This window comes from Cetorhinus maximus, chromosome 8, assembly GCF_964194155.1.
Source record: "Cetorhinus maximus chromosome 8, sCetMax3.hap1.1, whole genome shotgun sequence".
NCBI lineage: Eukaryota > Metazoa > Chordata > Chondrichthyes > Lamniformes > Cetorhinidae > Cetorhinus > Cetorhinus maximus.
This window is the reverse complement of record NC_135886.1, coordinates 107421776-107442243: the sequence shown is the minus strand read 5'-3', so window position 1 is coordinate 107442243 and position 20468 is coordinate 107421776. Positions and strand designations below refer to the sequence as shown.

The following is a 20468-nucleotide window of genomic DNA, read 5'->3' as shown; positions in this document are numbered from 1 at the left end:
AGGAGGGGTTGATAAAAGGCAATTAAATGTGTTTCTTAGATAGAAAAGATTGAGATGGGAGGGTGGGGTGGAGTTGATCTTCCAGAATGAAGGTTTGTTGGGTCTATTTGTCTTTTTTCCTGTTCCTAAAAATTCCTCTGTTCTTACATGTGTGCAGAGCGGCTGCTGCCTATCTAAATTTAAACTCTAGGTCACTGCTTGCTTTGGGCTGGGTTTCAGCTCTGGCGCCAGGATGGCCCAAGTAATTAGAAACAAGCTGTATGAAAAAAGACTCAATGACTACGTTGTCGTAAAAACTTTTTTTTCCTCCCGCTCCCCACGAGTGAGGTCATTCCCTAAGCTTTGGGGAAGAAACAAAACAAACCTCTTGATTAAATGGAGCAGCTGGTGGGTCTCACTTCTTGAGGAATGAATACTGAGTTTCATTAAGGCATCTGGATGGAATTCTTGGTGGAGCTTCTATGGGATACAGCCTGTGGAGTGCCTACAATTCCAAGGATTGTTCAAAGGGCTCAGAGATGCTACTTAAAAGTTACTTTACATACTAATGTTGAAATTTTTGAAAAGAATTGCTAGTTCAGTCAGTTCTCACTTGTAAATGTGTGTGCATTTGGATTTTGTTACAGTGGTGTAAAATGATAGAAGGTACTTGTTTATTGTTTAATAATTTATTTGTATCTAGCCCAGTTAGGGAATAGATGATGGCCCAGAATTTGCTGCCACACTAATAGCTAGTTTAATGGGTGTGTCATTATTAATGTGCAAATTGTGCAGCAACTTGTGGTGACAAAGAGATACTTTGTGAATTGTGAATCACCACAAATTGCTGGACGAAATGAACTGCTCTGCCGTTAGCCGTACTAAAATAGCATATCAATTCTCTTTTATTCTTTTTCATGGGATGTGGGTGTTGCTGGCAAGGCATTTGTTGCCTATCCATAATTGTGACAACTGAGTGGCTTGCAAGGCCATTTCGGAGGGCAGTTAAGAATCAACCACATTCCTCTGGCTCTGGAGTCACATGTAGGTCAGACCTGGTAAGGGCAGTAGGTACCCTTCCCTAAAGGGCATTAGTGAATGAGATGGGTTTTTATGACAATCAGTGATAATTTCATGGTCACTATTATGGAGATTAGCTTTCAATTCCAGATTTTTTATTAATATAATTTAAGTTCCACCAGCTGCCATAGTGGGATTTGAACCTATGTTGCCTAAGCATTAGTGGGGGCCCCTGGCCTACCAGTCCAGGGTAAAGTTCTCTCTGTATTATTCCCAAAAAAGCATCTGGACTTGCCCTCAAAAGAATGCCCCAATTGCACAAAATAGTCATTTCCATTTCTACACCATTCTTGTGGTTGCTTGTGTGAAATTGGACATTTTATACCAGTCAGTGCCCAATTATTGTCAGTTTTATACTGTGGACATGTGCTTAATAGAAATTGGACTGAGATTGTCCTAAAGTCTTTTGATATAGAACCTTTACCGCTGACAAGTGGTCAGTGTGAAATGGCTTGCTAACTACTGATTAACACACCCTATCTGAATTATTCATTGTAATGCCAAACTTTAGAACAGTTTAGAGTTAGATTAGATCAGACATATTAGATTAATGTTTGCATGTAATCCTATTAGGAATGGATTGAAGCTGTACACATTTCTAACCTCTGACCTTTCACTCAAATAAGCCGGGCCTCTGTTCAGTTTTGTGATGCCTGTTCTGTAGAACGCTAATGATTGAGCTAATTAGATGATTTTCACCTAAAACACACTTTCCATCAGGTACCACTGGAGAGAAATTAGATATGGACAACACTGGCAGACCTTTTTCCACCTAATCCAGGACAGTGTGGCCAATTGTAGTGCCTGAACTACTGCCATAATTGAGATCAGCTAACTCTGCACTATTTGCAGATCAAACCTAGGACTTTATCTGCATCCTACAGCAGCAGATACTTGGGAATGTTTGAAAATCTCCAGTGTAATCGAGGCTGACAGAAGCCTTACAATCAGCTACAGCTTTCCTCTTGTGGCTTGCAGCATTCCTATGCACACTGATGCCTGGAAGTCACTTCTGCCGTCGTACTGCTTTTGTCCCATTGTTCTTGTGTGTCATTTCTCTACTGAGGAAGCTGTTGGAGTACATAAGGCTCACAGAATCACTGAATTTTTACAGCGCAGAAGGAAGCCATTAGGCCTATCATGTCCACACTGGCTCACTGAGCAATTTATCTAATGCCATTTCCCCCGTCTTTTCCCCATAATCCTGCACAATTCTTCCTTTTCAGATGACAGTCTAATTCCCTTTGGAATATCTTGACTGAACTGCCTCCATCACATTCTAAGGCAGTGCATTCCAGAGCCCAAACACTTGGGACAGAATTTTTAGCTTGGCATGCAGGCACACACCCGACCAGCTTGAGTGTAAAGTAGCGCGTGATGACGTCGGGCGAGCAAGCGTCCTGACGTCATCCTGCGCTCGCGCGATATTTCGGTTAGCGGGCGCGCGTGAAAGTTGGAAGTGCGCCTGCCGACAATTAAGAGGGCAATTAAGCCCATTAAAGTTCCAGTTGACTCTGATTTTTCGTGGTCTGTCCAAGCTTACGGTTGGTGGACGGGCAAATCTGCCAGGTGGACTTTGCATTTTTGATGAAACCTCATCCAAGGGTGGGATGAGGTTTCCGTTATTAAATTTTAAAAAAAGTATGGACAGAATCTTCATCATGTATATGTTCAGGTGACTGATTCTAATGCGTGGACATTTTTTTTTGGAGTTTGAAATCTTTCTTTCTTGCTTTTAAATTCTTCAGCTCCCTGAGGCAGCTGTCTGCTTTCAGGGAGCTTTCATTCCGCGCTCCCCTGAGCGTGTGCTTAAGTCATCACCTTCCTCCTCCTGCCCCCACCCCGGCAACGCTGACCATTTCAGCGCGCTTTTCACATTGGCTGGGGCGGCAGAACGTTACCCGGTCGCTCCTGGGCCCGCTGACTGCGCCCGCATGCCCTTGCCGTGTGAAAAGCTTTCCCTCATGTCTCTTTTGCTTCTTTTGCTAATTACTTTATAAACCTGTGTCCTCTTGTTCTCAATCCTTTCACAGATTGGAACAGTTGCTCCCTATCCACTCTGTCCAGACCCCTCATGATTTTGAATACCTTTATCAAATCTCCTCTCAGTCTTCTCTTCAAGGAAAACAGTTCCAACTTCTCCTATCTATCTTCATAACTGAAGTTCCTGATTCCTGGAACGATCCTCGTGAATCTTTCCTGCACTCCAAAGTGTTCACATCCTTCCTAAAGAGCAACACCCAAAACTGGACACAATAGTCCAGCTAAGACCAAATTAGTGTCTTATACAAGTTCAGCGTAACCTCCTTGCTTTTGTACCCTATTAATAGAGCCCAGGATACTGTATTATTTATTAACCGCTCTCTCAACCTGTCCTGCCACCATCAATGACTTATGCGCACATACGCCCAGGTCCCGCTGCCCCTTTCAGAGTTGTACCCCCTATTTTATACTGTCTATCCTTGTTCTTCCAACCAAAACGAGTCACTTCACATTTCTCCACATTGAATGTCATCTGCCACTTGTCTGCCCATTTGAATATTCTCCTCACAGTTCATGATGCTTCCAAGTTTCGTATTAGCTGCAAATTTTGAAATTGTTCCCTGTACACCAAAGCTTATGTCCTGAATATATATCAGGAAGAGCAAGGGATCCCAACACTGACCCGCTGGGGAACTCCACTACTAACCTTCCTCCTGCCTGAAAAACATCCATTAACCACTACATTCTCTCTCCTGTCACACAATTTCATATCCATGTTGCCACTTTCCCTTTCATTCCATGAGCTATAACTTTTCTCACAAGTCTGTTGTGTGGCACTGTAACAAATGCCTTTTGGAAGCCCATGTACATCAATCAACATCATTATCCTCATCAACCCTCTCTGTTGCCTCTTCAAAAAACTCCAACAAGTTAGTTAAACACAATTTTCCCTTAAAAAAAATCCCTGCAGGCTTCCCTTAATTAATCCACCAGAGTTGTGGGGCCATTGAATGCCCTGTCAGAATAAAAGTGGCACAAACAGAGTCCATAGTTGCTTTTAAAGGGAAATGGATAAATATTTGGAAAAATAATTCATTTGGAAAAGGGCTGGGGAAAAACCGGTCTTTTGGCATAGACGTGATGAAATAGGCAGCCTCCCCTGCGCTGCAAAACTCCATCATTTTATCATTCAATAAAGCAGAAAACAACAGGAATGGATGGGAAAGTTAATTGAATTTCTTTTCGTAAAGGAGGGATGACAAAAACCTTCAACTCAACTTGAATCATTTAGATCTTCAAATTCCCACCCCATCTCGAAAAGAAAAACGTTATCAAATGAAAGTGAACTCCACTGAAGCAGAATTTGAGATGCAAGGTCTCGAAGCATTTCCTTACCCTCCCCTCTTGTTGGTACTGGCCTGGGGCACTTGCTGAGACATTTTCTGTGTATTGATGTCAGCTGGGCTACTGGGGAGAATGGACTTGGCTCGGTCTGGGTGTGTGAGAAAGATTTAAGCTGCTGTAGGTCACTCCCACTGCTGTTACTGAATCCATTGGCATTCCCTGAAGTCGCTTTTCTCTCCATGTCATGGAATTTTTCAGAGTGCTTATCTAACGGGATTAAAAAGATCGGAGCCAAGAGGGGGTTCTGACTCGCTTATACTCAGGGCTGTTCCTCGATGAACTTGCATAGTGGGATGATTTTGACGAGCTACGGTAAGTCCGATCTGAGTTCACTCCGGAGCTGTTCTTTAAAAGATTTTACCAGGATTAAGAGTCGGCAAACAGAATAAGAGCAAAATCTTCCTCATTTAAGTGGCGGAAACTTCACTCGCTTCATGATTTGACACCATCGTCAATATAGAAAACAGTGTAGCTGCGTGACCCGGGGGTGGGGGGGTACACGTGTCAATAATTCAAATGGATAACATGTGCAATGTCTTCATGCAGTAAATTCCTGTCACCTTTTGAATGGGATTTGGTTTAAATTACTTGTGTTGGTGGCAGGTGGGATTTGAATGTTGCGGCACAGATATGCAGCTATCCCTCCCGCCCTTACACACCGACCTGAACCTGGCCTTTCCAGCAGGGTCAACTGGTGGGTAACCAGAAGTGGAAATCCTATCTAGACCAGAGTACTGAGGCCAATGATAGTGTCCCTCACCGAGTAGCTGGCTCAGCGCGGACATGGACCGTGTTTATCAGCATTTGGATTGTGCGCTGTTCGACTGGGTGGAGCATCACCTCACTCAGCCACCGAGCGAGCTGCATACTTCTTAATGAATTATGATGCCTGCGCTGAGACATTTGACAGGCAAACAATTAAAGGAACAAAACGCACATTGTTCTGGATGTGGCTAAACAGATCTTTGTGACAACTTCTGAAGATCCGGCGGTAATGGTTATAAATAGGAATCTACACCGGCAGGCAGACTGCGGTTTACAAAATTACTCTATCAAGCCATCCCCTTCAGATGCTGAAATAAAAATAGGAAAGGTTGGAAATATGGAGCAGACCTGTCTGCTCTTGAAATCTGAAATAAAAACACACAATGCTGGACATGCTGACATCATGTCAGCATCGTGGCAGCATCTGTGGAGAGAGAGAAACGGTTAATGTTTCAGAGTGATGTCCTCTCGGAAATATCTTTGTCTTCCACTCATTGGTCCCCTTTGTAAGGAGGAAGGGTGGAGGGAGGTAGTGGTAGTGAGCAAAAATACAAAGTCACTTAAATTTTCAGGTACCAAGGCATGAGAGTTGGGCCTTGGCCCTCACATGTGCCAATGATATGGCTGGCATGCATCCTACGCCTCAGTCTTTGAAGAGCCACCTGGCTTGTGTAAGGGTGACATCGACAAGACTTCAATGTATGGAGAATATCAGGTCTTTCAGCTTTATGGTGGCAGTATACTCATAGATCTTAAAAATGTCATCTTTTTGTTGCAGGAAATGCCTTGGGTATCTGGCATGCAATTAAAAATCTGATGTGGAATTTCCTTTAAGTTGGCAATCTCAATAGTACACAACTAATAAATGACTCATGTTGGTTTAATGCCCATGATTTGGGCTGAGCAGTCACAACATAGGGGGGAAACAATTAAAAAAGAAAAGAGGGAGGAGCAGAAATTAGAACAGTACTATATTTGATGTTGAAACTAGGAGCAGTTGCAAGGATGTTAAATGTTAATCTCAGCAGTATTGAGAATTAAACCAGCTGTCTGAACAGGATGTGTTATATTTGATGTAAAGGGCCAATAATTCAGTAGGTTGGTATGAAGGAGTTGTGATGCTCTGTAAAGCAGCTAACATAGTAGAGAAAAACCCTGGTCTTTGGTGATATATCCTGCTTGCTCTTAAAGGGATGGAATGCTTCCTGAAATCTCTTAATAGTCTGTATAAATTGAAACTTTCTGCACAGTGCATCATTGATTGAAGCTTCACACTTTGTTTCTCATACCTCTGGAATTCTCTCCCAAGACAGATTACCCTGGAATTTATTGACTAGTACACAGAATTTTAATGGGGATATTAAATAATATCTGAATGCAATGCAAAAGGTGATTACAGGGATAGATGTAGACTAAATTAATGAAGTTGTCTACAGGCTTCAGTGATCCCTGTGCTGCTGAGACTGATGAAGCATGTTGCTTGGAAGCAAGAATTCAATAATGCAGAGAAGGGTAGATAAATATTCTATAGTTTTGCTTAAGGATCTTTTGGGGAATCATGGAGTATTTATGCGGAACTTTCACACAGAAAGTTAAGTGGATGGGGTGAAATCCATGATTGGTTGCACATAATCTGTGGAAAAAGTGGGACTGGTGAGCTGGGTCACCATTATTTCTATTTTTTCTTCTGTTTTATTTGTTTGTTGAACTAAGTTTGCTGGACTGTGCCTTAAGTTTTGGGTAATCTAAATTGTTGGTCCAAAATACAATTTACCCTGGGTTATTCTGTGTTCACAGCGGCTTCCAGGGTCAGATTTGATGGGCGCTGATCCTTGTTATAGTGCACTCTGGCTGCAGATATTCTACTGAAGTACAAATCCCAGTTTTGTTCATAGCCTGAACCTCCCTCTCAGGGCTCTTATCAATTCTACAACATTCTCATATTTAGCAGGTGTGGGAGACTGTGTGAGGTTGCCGTCTCCCTTCCTCCTGCTGCTGGCTATGTATGCATGAGCTGATATTCCCAGCATTAGAGAAACAAACTAACTCTTTGGTGATAGTGAAAGGGGTCCATTAAAATGAAAGATAGTATAATTTTCATAGAGGCCTTTTACTATCCACGTGGATTCTGGGATATCCCTATCTCCATAAGCATTTTCTTGATTTCCCTTAGTCTCCAAGAAGAATAATCAATTCCATAGCTGGGTGAGTGTGGGGAGAAACATAAAGTGAATAGAAGGAGAATAAGTATTGAATGACAAGGATAAGAAAGAGGAAAGAAGAATGCATTAAAATATCAGATGCAATTATGTTTTGGTGTCATGTGACATCCTGTATATGTATCTTATGATTGAAAATGTCAGCCTACTATTTGTCCATTGTTGGGAGCTCAGTGTTGTATGTAACTATTATCTAATACATGTATGTGGACCACTGTTGCCGTTTATAGCACAGCAGTAATTTTATTTATTCTAAAGAATTTTGGGGATACAGTTCCAATAGGAATCCAATAATTGTTCTCAGAATCACAGAATCACACAGTGCAGAAGAGGCCCTTCGGCTCATTGAGTCTGCACCGACAAGTGAGAAACACCTGACCTACCTACCGAATCCCATTTACCAGCACTTGGCCCATAGCCTTGAATGTTGTGACGTGCCAAGTGCTCATCCAGGTACTTTTTAAAGGATGTGAGGCAACCCGCCTCCACCACTCTCACAGGCAGCGCATTCCAGACTGTCATCACCCTCTAGGTAAAAAAGTTTTTCCTCACATCCCCCGTAAACCTCCTGCCCCTCACCTTGAACTTGTGTCCCCTCGTGACAGACCCTTCGACTAAGGGGAACAGCTGCTCCCTATCCACCCTGTCCATGCCCCACATAATCTTGTACACCTCGATCAGGTCACCCCTCAGTCTTCTCTGCTCCAACAAAACAACCCAAGTCTATCCAACCTCTCTTCATAACTTAAATGTTTCACCCCAGGCAACATCCTGGTGAATCTCCTCTGCATCCCCTCCAGTGCAATCACATCCTTCCTACAATGTGGCGACCAGAACTGCACACAGTACTCCAGCTGTGGCCTCACCAAGATTCTATACAACTCTAACATGACCTCCCTACTTTTGTAATCTATGCCTCGATTGATAAAGGCAAGTGTCCCATATGCCTTTTTCACCACCCCACTAACATGCCCATCCACCTTCAGAGATCTGTGGACATATACGCCAATGTCCCTTTGTTCCTCAGAACTTCCTAGTGTCGTGCCGTTCATTGAATACTTCCTTGTCAAATTATTCCTACCAAAATGTATCACCTCTCACTTTTCAGGGTTAAATTCCATCTGCCACTTATCTGTCCATTTGACCATCCGCAAACTTACTAATCCTACCCCCCACATAGTCATCTATGTCATTTATATAAATGACGAATAATAGGGAATAATAACCAGCACAGATCCTTGTGATATGCCACGGGACATTGGCTTCCAGTCACTAAAGCAACCTTCTGTCATCACCCTCTGTCTCCTACAACTAAGCCAATTTTGAATCCACCTTATCAAATTACCCTGTATCCCATGTGCATTTGCCTTCTTTATAAGTCTCCCATGTGGGACCTCGTCAAAGGCTTTGCTGAAATCATTTTCTCATTCTAGCTGCCACAGATGGAACAACTTTTACTGTAATTGTGTGCTAGGAAAGAGGCTAGAAAAGAGTAACCTGAAGGATTTCAGAATAGGAAACTGATAATAGTAAAGATTTGCAAGCCTATTGCTGTACTAGGGCCAAAACTTGTTCCCTGCTGTTGTGGAATGTTGGGATTTCACAACCTGGAAGTATATTAAATAGCAATGTGGTGTCCTCAGCTGCCTCCAACCATCCTTTGATAAAGGTTTACATCCTTTCATAATCTTTAAAAAAAAACATGTGTGGCTTCCTTTCCCACGACATCTGTTTCTTGAATGTTTGACTTGAAGTGGGGGAGGCAGGAAACCAGCTCCTACTCCTGCTTTTGTAACACAAAAAAACCCTTAAAATATAGGTGGCCATTGTTCGCTCATAACGAGTTAATTTAAGCCTGTTCCTGCTTAAGTGCATTGACTGTGTTCATTGTTTTGATACTATTTGTTTTCTCTACATCATTTCCAAAGGCCCTTGCAGTGGCACCCCGATACCTCACCAGCTAGTGATTCTTTATTTGCGAGCATGAAGAACAAGGACTAGATATTTTAATTCATGTTCTGTTTTCCAATCCGTGTTACTAACACCAGTATTAAAATTATCACTGACTGGAAAATCTGGGCTGAGTTTCAGCAGAATGTTGGATTGCAACAAGCAGCATAGCTAAACCCAATTATGTCCTCACCCAACATTCATTCATGTATAATTCAGCACTGAATGATGATCAGGCATAGCTTTGCCCCCGCACCCACCCACCCCTCCCCACCTTAACCTAGGATGCATATATCAAGGACATTGTCCCTATGGTTGCCCTATTGACGTTAGCTAACTTAGGACAAACTAGGCATTAAATTTGGGACTTTCCTGGCTTGTATGGCTCAGTACCTCTTCTGGAAACATATTTACTAATTGAACTACATACCTTTCTGATAATGTTTATTTCCTGGGGATGGGTAATGATGGACTGTGTTCCAGACTGTTGTGAAGTTCCACCCTTCCATTGTATTCAGTGGGGCCTTTCCATCGGTAAGCTGCTAGACTGGGTCTGCAGCAGGTGGTGAGGAAACCAACAAGAGGGGAAAACATACTTGACCTCATCCTCACCAACCTGCATGCTGCAGATGCATCTGTCCATTACAGTATTGGTAGGATTGACCACTGCACATTCGTTGTGGAGACAAAGTCCTGCCTTCACATTGAGGATACCCTCCATCATGTTGTCTGGCACTACCACCATGCTAAATGGGATAGATTTCAAACAGATCTAGGAACTCCAGACTGGGCATCCATGAGGCACCGTGGGCCATCAGCAGCAGCAAAATTGTACTCAACCACAATCTGTAACCTCATGGCCTGGTATATCCCCACTCCAAACCATTACCATCAAGCCAGGGGATCAACCCTGGTTCAATGAAGAGTGCAGGAGCGCAAGCCAGGAGCAGCACCAGGCATACCTAAAAATGAGGTGTCAACCTGGTGAAACTGTAACACAGGACTACTTGTGTGCCAAACAGGATAAGCAGAAAGTGATAGACAGACAGAGCTAAGTGATCCCACAACCAAGGGATCAGATCTAAGCTCTGCAGTCCAGCCACATCCAGTCATGAACGGTGGTGGACAACTAAACAACTCACTGGAGGATAAGGTTCCACAAATATCCCCATCCACAATGATTGGGGAACCCAACACATTAGTGCAAAAGATAAGGCTGAAGCATTTGCTACAATCTTTAGCCAGAAGTGCTGAGTGGATGATCCATCTCGACCTCCTTTGGAGGTCCCCAGCATCACAGATGCCAGTCTTCAGCTAATTTGATTCACTCCATGTGATATCAAGAAATGGCTGAAGGAACTGGATAGTGCAAAAGCTATGGGCCCTGACAATATTCCAGCAATAGTACTGAAGACTTGTGCTCCAGAACTTGCTGCGCTCCTAGCCAAGCTGTTCCAGTACAGCTACAACACTGGCATCTACCTGGCTATGTGGAAAATTGCCAGGTATGTCCTGTACACAAAAAGCAGGACAAATCCAATCCAGCCAATTACCACCCCATCAGTCTACTCTCGATCATCAGTAATGGAAGGGGCCATCAACAGTGCTATCAAGCAGCACTTGCTTAGCAATAACCTGCTCACTGATGCCCAGTTTGGGTCCTGCCAGAGCCACTCAGCTTCTGACCTAATTACCGCCTTTGTTCAAACATGGACAAAAGAGCTGAACTCCCGAGGTGAGGTGAGTGTGACTGCCCTTGACATCAAGGCTGCATTTGACCGAGTATGGCATCAAGGAGCCTGAGCAAAACTGAAGTCAATGGGAATTGGGGAGAAACTCTCTGCTGGTTGGATTCATACCTAGCACAAAGGAAAATGGTTGCAGCTGTTGGAGGTCAGTCATCTCAGCTCCAGGGCATCACTGCAGGAGTTCCTCAGGGTAGTTCCACGGCCCAACTATCTTCAGCTGCTTCATCAATGACCTTCCTTCCATCATGAGGTCAGAAGTGGGGATGTTCGTTGATGATTGCACAATGTATAACCATCGCCCCTTGACGTTCAATGGCATTACCATCACTAAATCCCCCACTATCAACATCCTGGGGTTACCACTGACCAGAAACTGAACTGGACTAGACATATAAATACTGTGGTTACAAGAACATTTCAGAGACTAGGAATCCTGTGACGAGTAACTCACCTGACTCCCCAAATCCTGTCCACCATCTACAAGTCAGGAGTTTGATGGAATACTCCCCATTTGCCTGGACAAGTGCAGCTCCCACAACACTCAAGAAGCTTGACAACGTCGAGGACAAAGCACCACATCCACAGACATTCACTCCCTCCACCACTGACGCACAGTAGCAGCAGTGTGTACCATCTACAAGATGTACTGCAGGAACTCACCAAGGCTCCTTAGACAGCACCTTCCAAACCCATGACCACAAGCATCTAGAAGGACAAGGGCAGCAGATAGATGGGAACACCACCACCTGGAAGTTCCCCTCCAAGCTACTCACCATCCTGACTTGGAAATATATTGCTATTCCTTCACCGTCACTTGGTCAAAATCCTGGAACTCCCTTCCTAACAACACCTGGACAGCAGCGGTTCAGGAAGGCAGCTCACCACGACCTTCTCAAGGGCAACTAGGGATGTCAATAAATGCTGGCCCAGCCAGCGAAGCCCACAACCCATGAATGAATAAAAATTTTAAAAAAACCAGCACAGTTATAGGGGACACTACCAATGTTAACTGATCCACAGTGATTGCCTGCATCCAAAAGGTCATTGATGTCATATTTGCCAAGGCTGCTGCACAGCTCATCAGCTTTAGAATAGCCTCCTGGCAGCAGCAGGACAGTAAGACATTGGTTCATTTCTCCAGTGTGCAGGAAGTTGTAGATGGCATCTAGGTGACCCTTTGTGGATGTCATCTGCAACTCAGTCTATGTGCATTCAAATCATTTTCAACCATTCAGCAAGACACCCCTGTTTAATCTTCTTTAGGCTACCATGGTGCCTCTATTTTAATGCTGATAACTACCAGCAGTGCTTCACCCGGATAAGCATAACTTGATGTAGCTATTTGGCGCCAAAGGATACCTCAAGAAACCTGCAAGTATGTCTGCCACACTTGTCCATGCTTCTACTCGAATTCCCATCAAGCCCACAATTGCTTCAGGTGCTTGGATCATTCTGGAGAGGCTCTCCAATCCAATCCAGATAGAGTCTTAATGACAGTGGCTATGTGCTCCACGCTGCGCAGTTTCTCCCTCCTAAAGGCCTTATGTTGTGGAAACCCTCATGTAGGAAGGTGCACCAGTTGTGCTAGACCACACCAGCAGCAGCACAATGCAGAGCTGAAGGATTATCTGTTACAGATTGCAAGACATAGATAATTAGTGAAACCTTCTCCGGTGACTAAAACTTTTAAATTCCAGACAGATGAATTTTATGGATGGGTCCTAAAATGGTCACAGGTGGCACTTTTCAACGTCAAAATGAGGCCTGTACTTGTTTTTAAAAAAAGGCCCTGATAAATTTAACAGTGGCATAGGTTCACGTGCAAATCAGGCATGGACCTTGATATTACCAAATTTGACATTAGCCCTTTTACGAACATTAAGCCGTACAATGATTTTAAGTCTCTTCCTTGGTGTCTACGTATTATGCCTGTTATTGGTTATATGAAGAAAGCAGCACACTTGCTTCTGCATTTGTTGGAACCCCATCCAGATAGGAGTTCTAGGGAATTGTAATTTTTACATCATTTTTGCCTAGCCGAAGTTGAGTGTACTTGTGCAGTGAGAAGGGGAAGGGAATTGGATGAATGACTGCATTCTTGGCTGAGATGAGGTAAGCTGTTAGTTTTTCCAAATTCCACACATAAAGCAATGAATCCCCTTTCCACAAAATCCTTTCCAAGAGAAACCTGGGTTTCCTTTTTAAAAAAAATGCCATCTGGCTGATGCCATTTATTGATATTAACTGCAGCCCTAGTAGTATGAATGCTTAAACTAATGGGAAAATATACTATTCTGGGCTCCTTCAAATCTGCAGATCCGGTTATCCATCTCCTCAGAAATGTACCATGGCTAGAGAATATTTCAGGATGACTTACTAACTCATCCACTTGGTGATGTTTTCTCACCTGATTGCACATTTCAATGGGTTGCAGGGGTGAAATGGGAAAGGACTTGCAAATACTGAGAATGATATTGGTCTGGAGCTTGGGGTTGAGGTACAACTGCTATAAGAAATTTAAGTTAGATGATGGGATGGATGAGTTGGAGAGAAATGTGACCCCGGTATAAGTACATTGTACAAGCCAGAGCTGTAACAAAGCAGTTGTTTTAGTGTTATTTAGCATGTTAACCCACTTAAATTAAATAGGTTATTACCCAGCCTAAAATAAGGCTGTCAGAATGTTTCCTTTAAATAATGCCTTAAGCATCTTCATCAAAATGGACAATTTCATTTAGAACGAGGATAAGTCCACAAGGGGTTAATATATCCCTTTATAGGCTATTGGCAATGAATGGGTCATTGGATGGAAGGGCTGGGTTACTGTTCTCTAAGATGTGATATTGGATGTTGACATCAAGTTCCAGTTCAGCACATGGTTCACTGCACCTGAAAACATATAGCCAGAACTATGAGTTTTGTGCTTTACGGCTTCTATTAGTATATTATTTAGAAATTTAAGCAAGAACACAGTGATGCTCCTTGCTTCTTCTTGTCCTGTTAGGTGAGGTAGTAATGCCTAAAATATTATGAATTTCCTTGCATATTCCCCCCAACCTCCCTCACTGCCCCCCCATCACCCCCTCCAAATCTGGATGTGGTACTTTCTTATAATAGATTTTTCAGATAGTTCAAATGAATGAAAGCCAGGCCATTAGTGCCTGTTTGTCAGGCTGTGTGTTTTATCACCTCTCAATCTATCAACACAAGTTAACACTGCATTCTAACCTCATTTCCTCTTCCCCCCATGTCTTCATTGTGTTGTAATCTTGTTGCCCAGGAGGACATGGGCTCAAATCTCATCATGGTAGCTGGTGGGATTTAAATTCAATTAATAAAAAAATATGGAATTGAAAGCTAGTCTCAGTAATCGATTGTCGTAAAAACCCATCTGGTTCACTGCCCTTTAGGGTTGGAAATCTGCCATCCTTATCTGATCTGGCTCTCATGTGACCCCAGACCCACAACAATGTGGTTGACTCTTGATTGCCCTCTGAAATGACCTAGCAAGCCACTCAGTTCAAGGACACTTGGGGATGGGGAAACAGATGCTGGCCTTGCCAGCAACACCCACATCCCATCAAAGAATAAAAAAACTCCTCCTTTTTTCTCTCCATCTCAAATAAAATCCCGCTCACAGCAGTCTGCCTGTTCAGTTAGTTGATAGACATCTGAAACCTGTTTGCTTCTGAAACTCATAGTAAACAGGAAACCCACGGAGATTATAGGCAGTGAGGCTGAAGTCAGGGAGAATTCACTTCTTTTCTTGCAAAGCAAACTGAAGGACTTCAAAGTTAGCTAAATAAGTTATACTTGACAGTCACCTTAAGGTTATGGGTGGCACGTGCAAATGGAAAAAAAACACCTTTAGCTTCAAAAACTGTGTTTAACTTCTGTAATGCAAACCAAAAAGGCATCCTGTGCAGTGCACTGTTGGTCTGTACAGCAGCCTGTGTAGTGTTCTAAATTAAACAAAACTAACTGAACAGGCAGACTGCTGTGAGTGGGATTTTATTTGAGATGGAGAGCAAAAAGGAGGAGTTTTTTTATTCTTTGATGGGATGTGGGTGTTGCTGGCAAGGCCAGCATCTGTTTCCCCATCCCCAAGTGTCCTTGAACTGAGTGGCTTGCTAGGTCATTTCAGAGGGCAATCAAGAGTCAACCACATTGTTGTGGGTCTGGGGTCACATGAGAGCCAGATCAGATAAGGATGGCAGATTTCCAACCCTAAAGGGCAGTGAACCAGATGGGTTTTTACGACAATCGATTACTGAGACTAGCTTTCAATTCCATATTTTTTTATTAATTGAATTTAAATCCCACCAGCTACCATGATGAGATTTGAGCCCATGTCCTCCTGGGCAACAAGATTACAACACAATGAAGACATGGGGGGAAGAGGAAATGAGGTTAGAATGCAGTGTTAACTTGTGTTGATAGATTGAGAGGTGATAAAACACACAGCCTGACAAACAGGCACTAATGGCCTGGCTTTCATTCATTTGAACTATCTGAAAAATCTATTATAAGAAAGTACTACATCCAGATTTGGAGGGGGTGATGGGGGGGCAGTGAGGGAGGTTGGGGGGAATATGCAAGGAAATTCATAATATTTTAGGCATTACTACCTCACCTAACAGGACAAGAAGAAGCAAGGAGCATCACTGTGTTCTTGCTTAAATTTCTAAATAATATACTAATAGAAGCCGTAAAGCACAAAACTCATAGTTCTGGCTATATGTTTTCAGGTGCAGTGAACCATGTGCTGAACTGGAACTTGATGTCAACATCCAATATCACATCTTAGAGAACAGTAACCCAGCCCTTCCATCCAATGACCCATTCATTGCCAATAGCCTATAAAGGGATATATTAACCCCTTGTGGACTTATCCTCGTTCTAAATGAAATTGTCCATTTTGATGAAGATGCTTAAGGCATTATTTAAAGGAAACATTCTGACAGCCTTATTTTAAGCTGGGTAATAACCTATTTAATTTAAGTGGGTTAACATGCTAAATAACACTAAAACAACTGCTTTGTTACAGCTCTGGCTTGTACAATGTACTTATACCGGGGTCTTATTTCTCTCCAACTCACCCATTCCATCATCTAACTTAAATTTCTTACAGCAGTTGTACCTCAACCCCAAGCTCCAGACCAATACCAATATCTGCTGGCCTGGCAGTAGTTTTAGAGAGAGAAACAGAGTTAACGGGCTGAATTTTACACTCCCCCGCTGGCAGGTTTGAAGGTGAGGGGGTGGGGCAAGTAAAATCTAACAGGCAGCCAACTTACCCACCCCTGCCTCCACCACAGTTTTACCAGTGGTGGTATCAGGTGGCCCACTCACTGGTGACCCAGTTGAGACCCTTAAGCGGACAATTAATGCCCATGTAAGTGCCTCATCCACCGCTGCCAGGATTTCACCAGCAGTGGGAGAGACCCAGGCCAGGTGGTCAGCTCAGCAGGTAGCGGTTAGGGGTATCCCTTCTCAATAGGCCCCTTCAGTCCGTCAGAGGCTCCCCACCCCCACAAACGAAGTGTTACTCTCCCCAGGTTCCCCTCCTTCTATCGCCTCTCGAACCTTGATCCCCCACTGTGGTCTGGCAGGGTCCAGCAAGATTCCCAAACACAAAGTTGCAATCCAATCCAGCTTGCCTCCTCAAGTTCCAAGTGCAGTACTGGCAGAGGCCACCACCCCTGCTGGCACTGCCTATACAGGAAAGCTGCTGGCCTCTGATTGGCTGTCAGCTCTCTTGAAGCAGGACTTCTACCCGTGAGGGACAGGAAATCCCACCTCCAGCCTATTATTGGCATTTGGCCTTTGGATGGAGGTGGGGCAGCCATTCTTTTGGCTCCTCATTCCGTAGCACCCCCCACGCCACCCCGACTTGTTATCGGGGGGTGGAGACCACGACATCCCGTAAGGTCCAGCCCAACGTTTCAGGTTGATGGTCTTCCATCAGGACTGAAAGGAAATAGAAAGCAGTGAAGATGAACAGGATAGAAGAGACTAATGGAAATCCTTTCAGAGAGAAGAGCAGAACTTCATCAAGCTGGGCATTCCTGGAAAATAAGTGGCAATGGATTAAACATTAATACAAAAGCAAAGTATTGCAGATGCTGGAAATCTGAAATAAAAACAGAAAATGCTGGAATTACTGTAGAGGGAGAAACAGAGTTAAGGAACTCGATTTTATTTTTCTCGGCAGGGTGAGGGAAGTGGAACAGAAACTGAATGATCCACTCTTTCCAGTCCCCACCATCTCTGCTAGTCCAGTCAAGCATCGGATGGCCAATTATTGGCCATCTGGCAGGAAGGAGGCCAATCAAAGGAGCAAAGTGCAGCTCTGCACCCAATTGGCACTGTAGGCTGGGACATCAGGCAGCAGAGGGGTAATGCCGCGAGCAGGCAATCGGTCACAGCTAGAATTGTAATGGCTCTCAGAATCATTATTTATTTGGTATTGAAGGCTGAAAAAAGATTTAAAAATGACTTTTTAAAAAAAAACGTATAGATGCTGTCATCTTCTCCAGCAAATTTTGCTGGTACATTCAATCATGGTCTTGGTGACAGGCCTTTGCTTCCACCCTTGTACTGCCTCGTCATAGCTTCTGTAAATCACACTCAAACCTTTTCATGTCCGATAACTGAAAATGCAGTGGGCAATGAAAAATTGCCAATGATTGCTTAAAGCGGGTGGGGTTGTGGGCGCAAATGTGGGGCTGGGGGAGGGGGAGGGGTGGCGAGGGTACAATATGCCTGATTTGCAAACGTAAAATCCAACCCAAGATTAAAGATCAATGACCTAAATTTTGTAAATGTTTGGCTTACATTATACTGGTAGCAGCTGTTCAACATGAGAGAACTTTGCCAGTGTTATGACTGCATATTTACATGCCTTTATTTCAGCCTTAAATGAGCTGAAGCCATTGATCCATTTTTAGGGGTATACTGTGTAGTTTGGATCATCTATGAAGTAAGTACTGGTTCGATATGTTGCACTTTATAGTCTGAGCTCAGTCTGGCACAGTGGAAGTGGTTTTATCTAATGGATCAATTTGTGACATTAGTTGAGGGTGGGTTTAAGGTGGGTAAGGTTATCCTTACCTCTCTGTCATAGTGATGGATCAAACAACTCTCTGAGACTTGAGCGAAAACAAGTTAATTGCAAGTACCTAAATTCATGGTGGTTTGATTCTGTTTCCATCTTAAATATTGGACATGCACTGAGCATAGGCCCTTGAGATATTGATGTTCTCAATGCTTTTAGGGCACATAGAGAAAGATTGGTTAAAAAAGCTTTAATATGTAATGCTCAATCTTCTTACCACATATACACATACTTCGAACAGATTTCGAACAGATCGAGCAACTCAAGACTGGGCACCCATGAGGCGCTGTGGGCCATCAGCAGCAGCAGAATTGTACTCAAACACAATCTGTAACCTCATGGCCCAGCATATCCCACACTCTACCATTACCATCAAGCCAGGGGATCAACCCTGGTTCAATGAAGAATGCAGAAGGGCATGCCAGGAGCAGCACCAGGCACACCTAAAAATGAGGTGTCAACCTGGTGATGCTATAAAACAGGATTACTTACGTGCCAAACAGCATAAGCAGAAAGTGATAGACAGAGTTAAGCGATCCCACTTCCAACAGATCAGATCTAAGTTCTGCAGTCCTGCTACACCCAGTCGCGAATGGTGGTGGACAATTAAACAACCCACTGGAGGAGGTGGTTCCAGAAATATCCCCATCCTCAATGATGGAGGAGCCCAGCACATCAGTGCAAAAGATAAGGCTGAAGCATTCGCAACACTCTTCAGCCAGAAGTGCCGAGTGGATGACCCATCTCGGCCTCCTCTGGAGATCCCCAGCATCACAGATGTCAGTCTTCAGTCAATTCGATTCACTCCATGTGATATCAAGAAATGGCTGAAGGCACTGGATACTGCAAGGGCTGTGGACCCTGACAACATTCTGGCAATAGTACTGAAGACTTGTGCTCCAGAACTTGCCGCGCCCCCTAGCCAATCTGTTCCAGTACAGCTACAACACTGGCATCTACCCGGCTATGTGGAAAATTGCCAGGTCTGTCCTGTACACAAAATGCAGGACAAATCCAACCCGGCGAATTACCACTCCATCAGCCTACTCTCCATCATCAGTAAAGTAATGGAAGGGGTCATCAACAGTGCTATCAAGCGGCACTTGCTTAGCAATAACCTGCTCACTTATGCCCAGTTTGGGTTCCGCCAGGGCCACTCAGCTTCTGACAGTACAGCCTTTGTTCAAACATGGACAAAAGAGCTGAACTCCGGAGGTGAGGTGAGAGTGACTGTCCTTAACATCAAGGCAGCATTTGACTGAGTGTGGCATCAAGGAGCCCTAGTAAAACTGGAGTCAATGGGAATCAAGGGGAAAACTGTTCGCTGGTTGGGGTTATACCTAGCACAAAGGAAAATGGTCGTGGTTGTTGGAGGTCAGTCATTTCAGCTCCAGGACATCACTGCAGGAGTTCCTCAGGGTAGTGTCCTATGCCCAACCATCTTCAGCTGCTCCATCAATGACCTTCCTTCCATCATGAGGTCAGAAGTGGGGATGTTTGCTGATGATTGCACAATGTTCAGCACCATTTGCGACTCCTCAGACACTGAAGCAGTCCATGTCCAAATGCAGCAAGACCTGGACAATATCCAGGCTTGGGCTGAAAAGTGGCAAGCAACATTCGTGCCACACAAGTGTCAGGCAATGGCCATCTCCAACAAGAGAGAATCCAACCATCATCCCTTGATGTTCAATGGCATTACCATCAATGAATCCTCCTCCCCCACTATCGACATCCTGGGGGTTACCATTGACCAGAAACTGAACTGGACTAGCCATATAAAAACTGTGGCTACAAGAACAGGTCCGAGGCTAGGAATCGTGTGACGAATGACTCGCCTTCTGACTCCCAAAGCCTGTCCACCATCTACAAGGCACAAGTCAGGAGTGTGATGGAATACTCCCCACTTGCCTGGATGAGTGGAGCTCCAACAACACTGAAGAAGCTGGGCACCGTCCAGGACAAAGCAGTCTGCTTGATTGGCACCACAGGCTTTGGGGAGTCAGGAGGCGAGTTACTCATTGCACGATTCTTAGCCTCTGACCTGCTCTTGTAGCCACAGTATTTATACAGCTAGTCCAGTTCAGTTTCTGGTCAATGGTAACATCCAGAATGTTGATAGTGGGGGATTCAGTGATGGTAATGCCATTGAACATCAAGGGGCGATGGTTGGATTCTCTCTTGTTGGAGATGGTCATTGCCTGACACTTGTGTGGTGCGAAT

At 44.0% G+C, this 20468-nt stretch overlaps 1 protein-coding gene across 3 annotated transcripts in view; it reads left to right on the top strand.

Annotated features, from left to right (window-relative positions):
* The window catches only part of LOC144683859 (stAR-related lipid transfer protein 13-like), a 109306-nt gene that overhangs the window by 34930 nt on the left and 53908 nt on the right, over positions 1 to 20468 (top strand). Inside the window, exon 1 of one of the 3 annotated variants that reach the window (XM_078547370.1) lies at positions 4656 to 4758. The exons of the other annotated variants lie outside the window; for them this stretch is intronic. Within the exon in view, the coding sequence (XP_078403496.1) occupies positions 4722 to 4758 (37 nt within the window). The 5' untranslated portion in view covers positions 4656 to 4721. Of the gene's footprint in view, positions 1 to 4655; positions 4759 to 20468 lie in introns of those variants that run through there. 3 annotated transcript variants of the gene reach the window in all.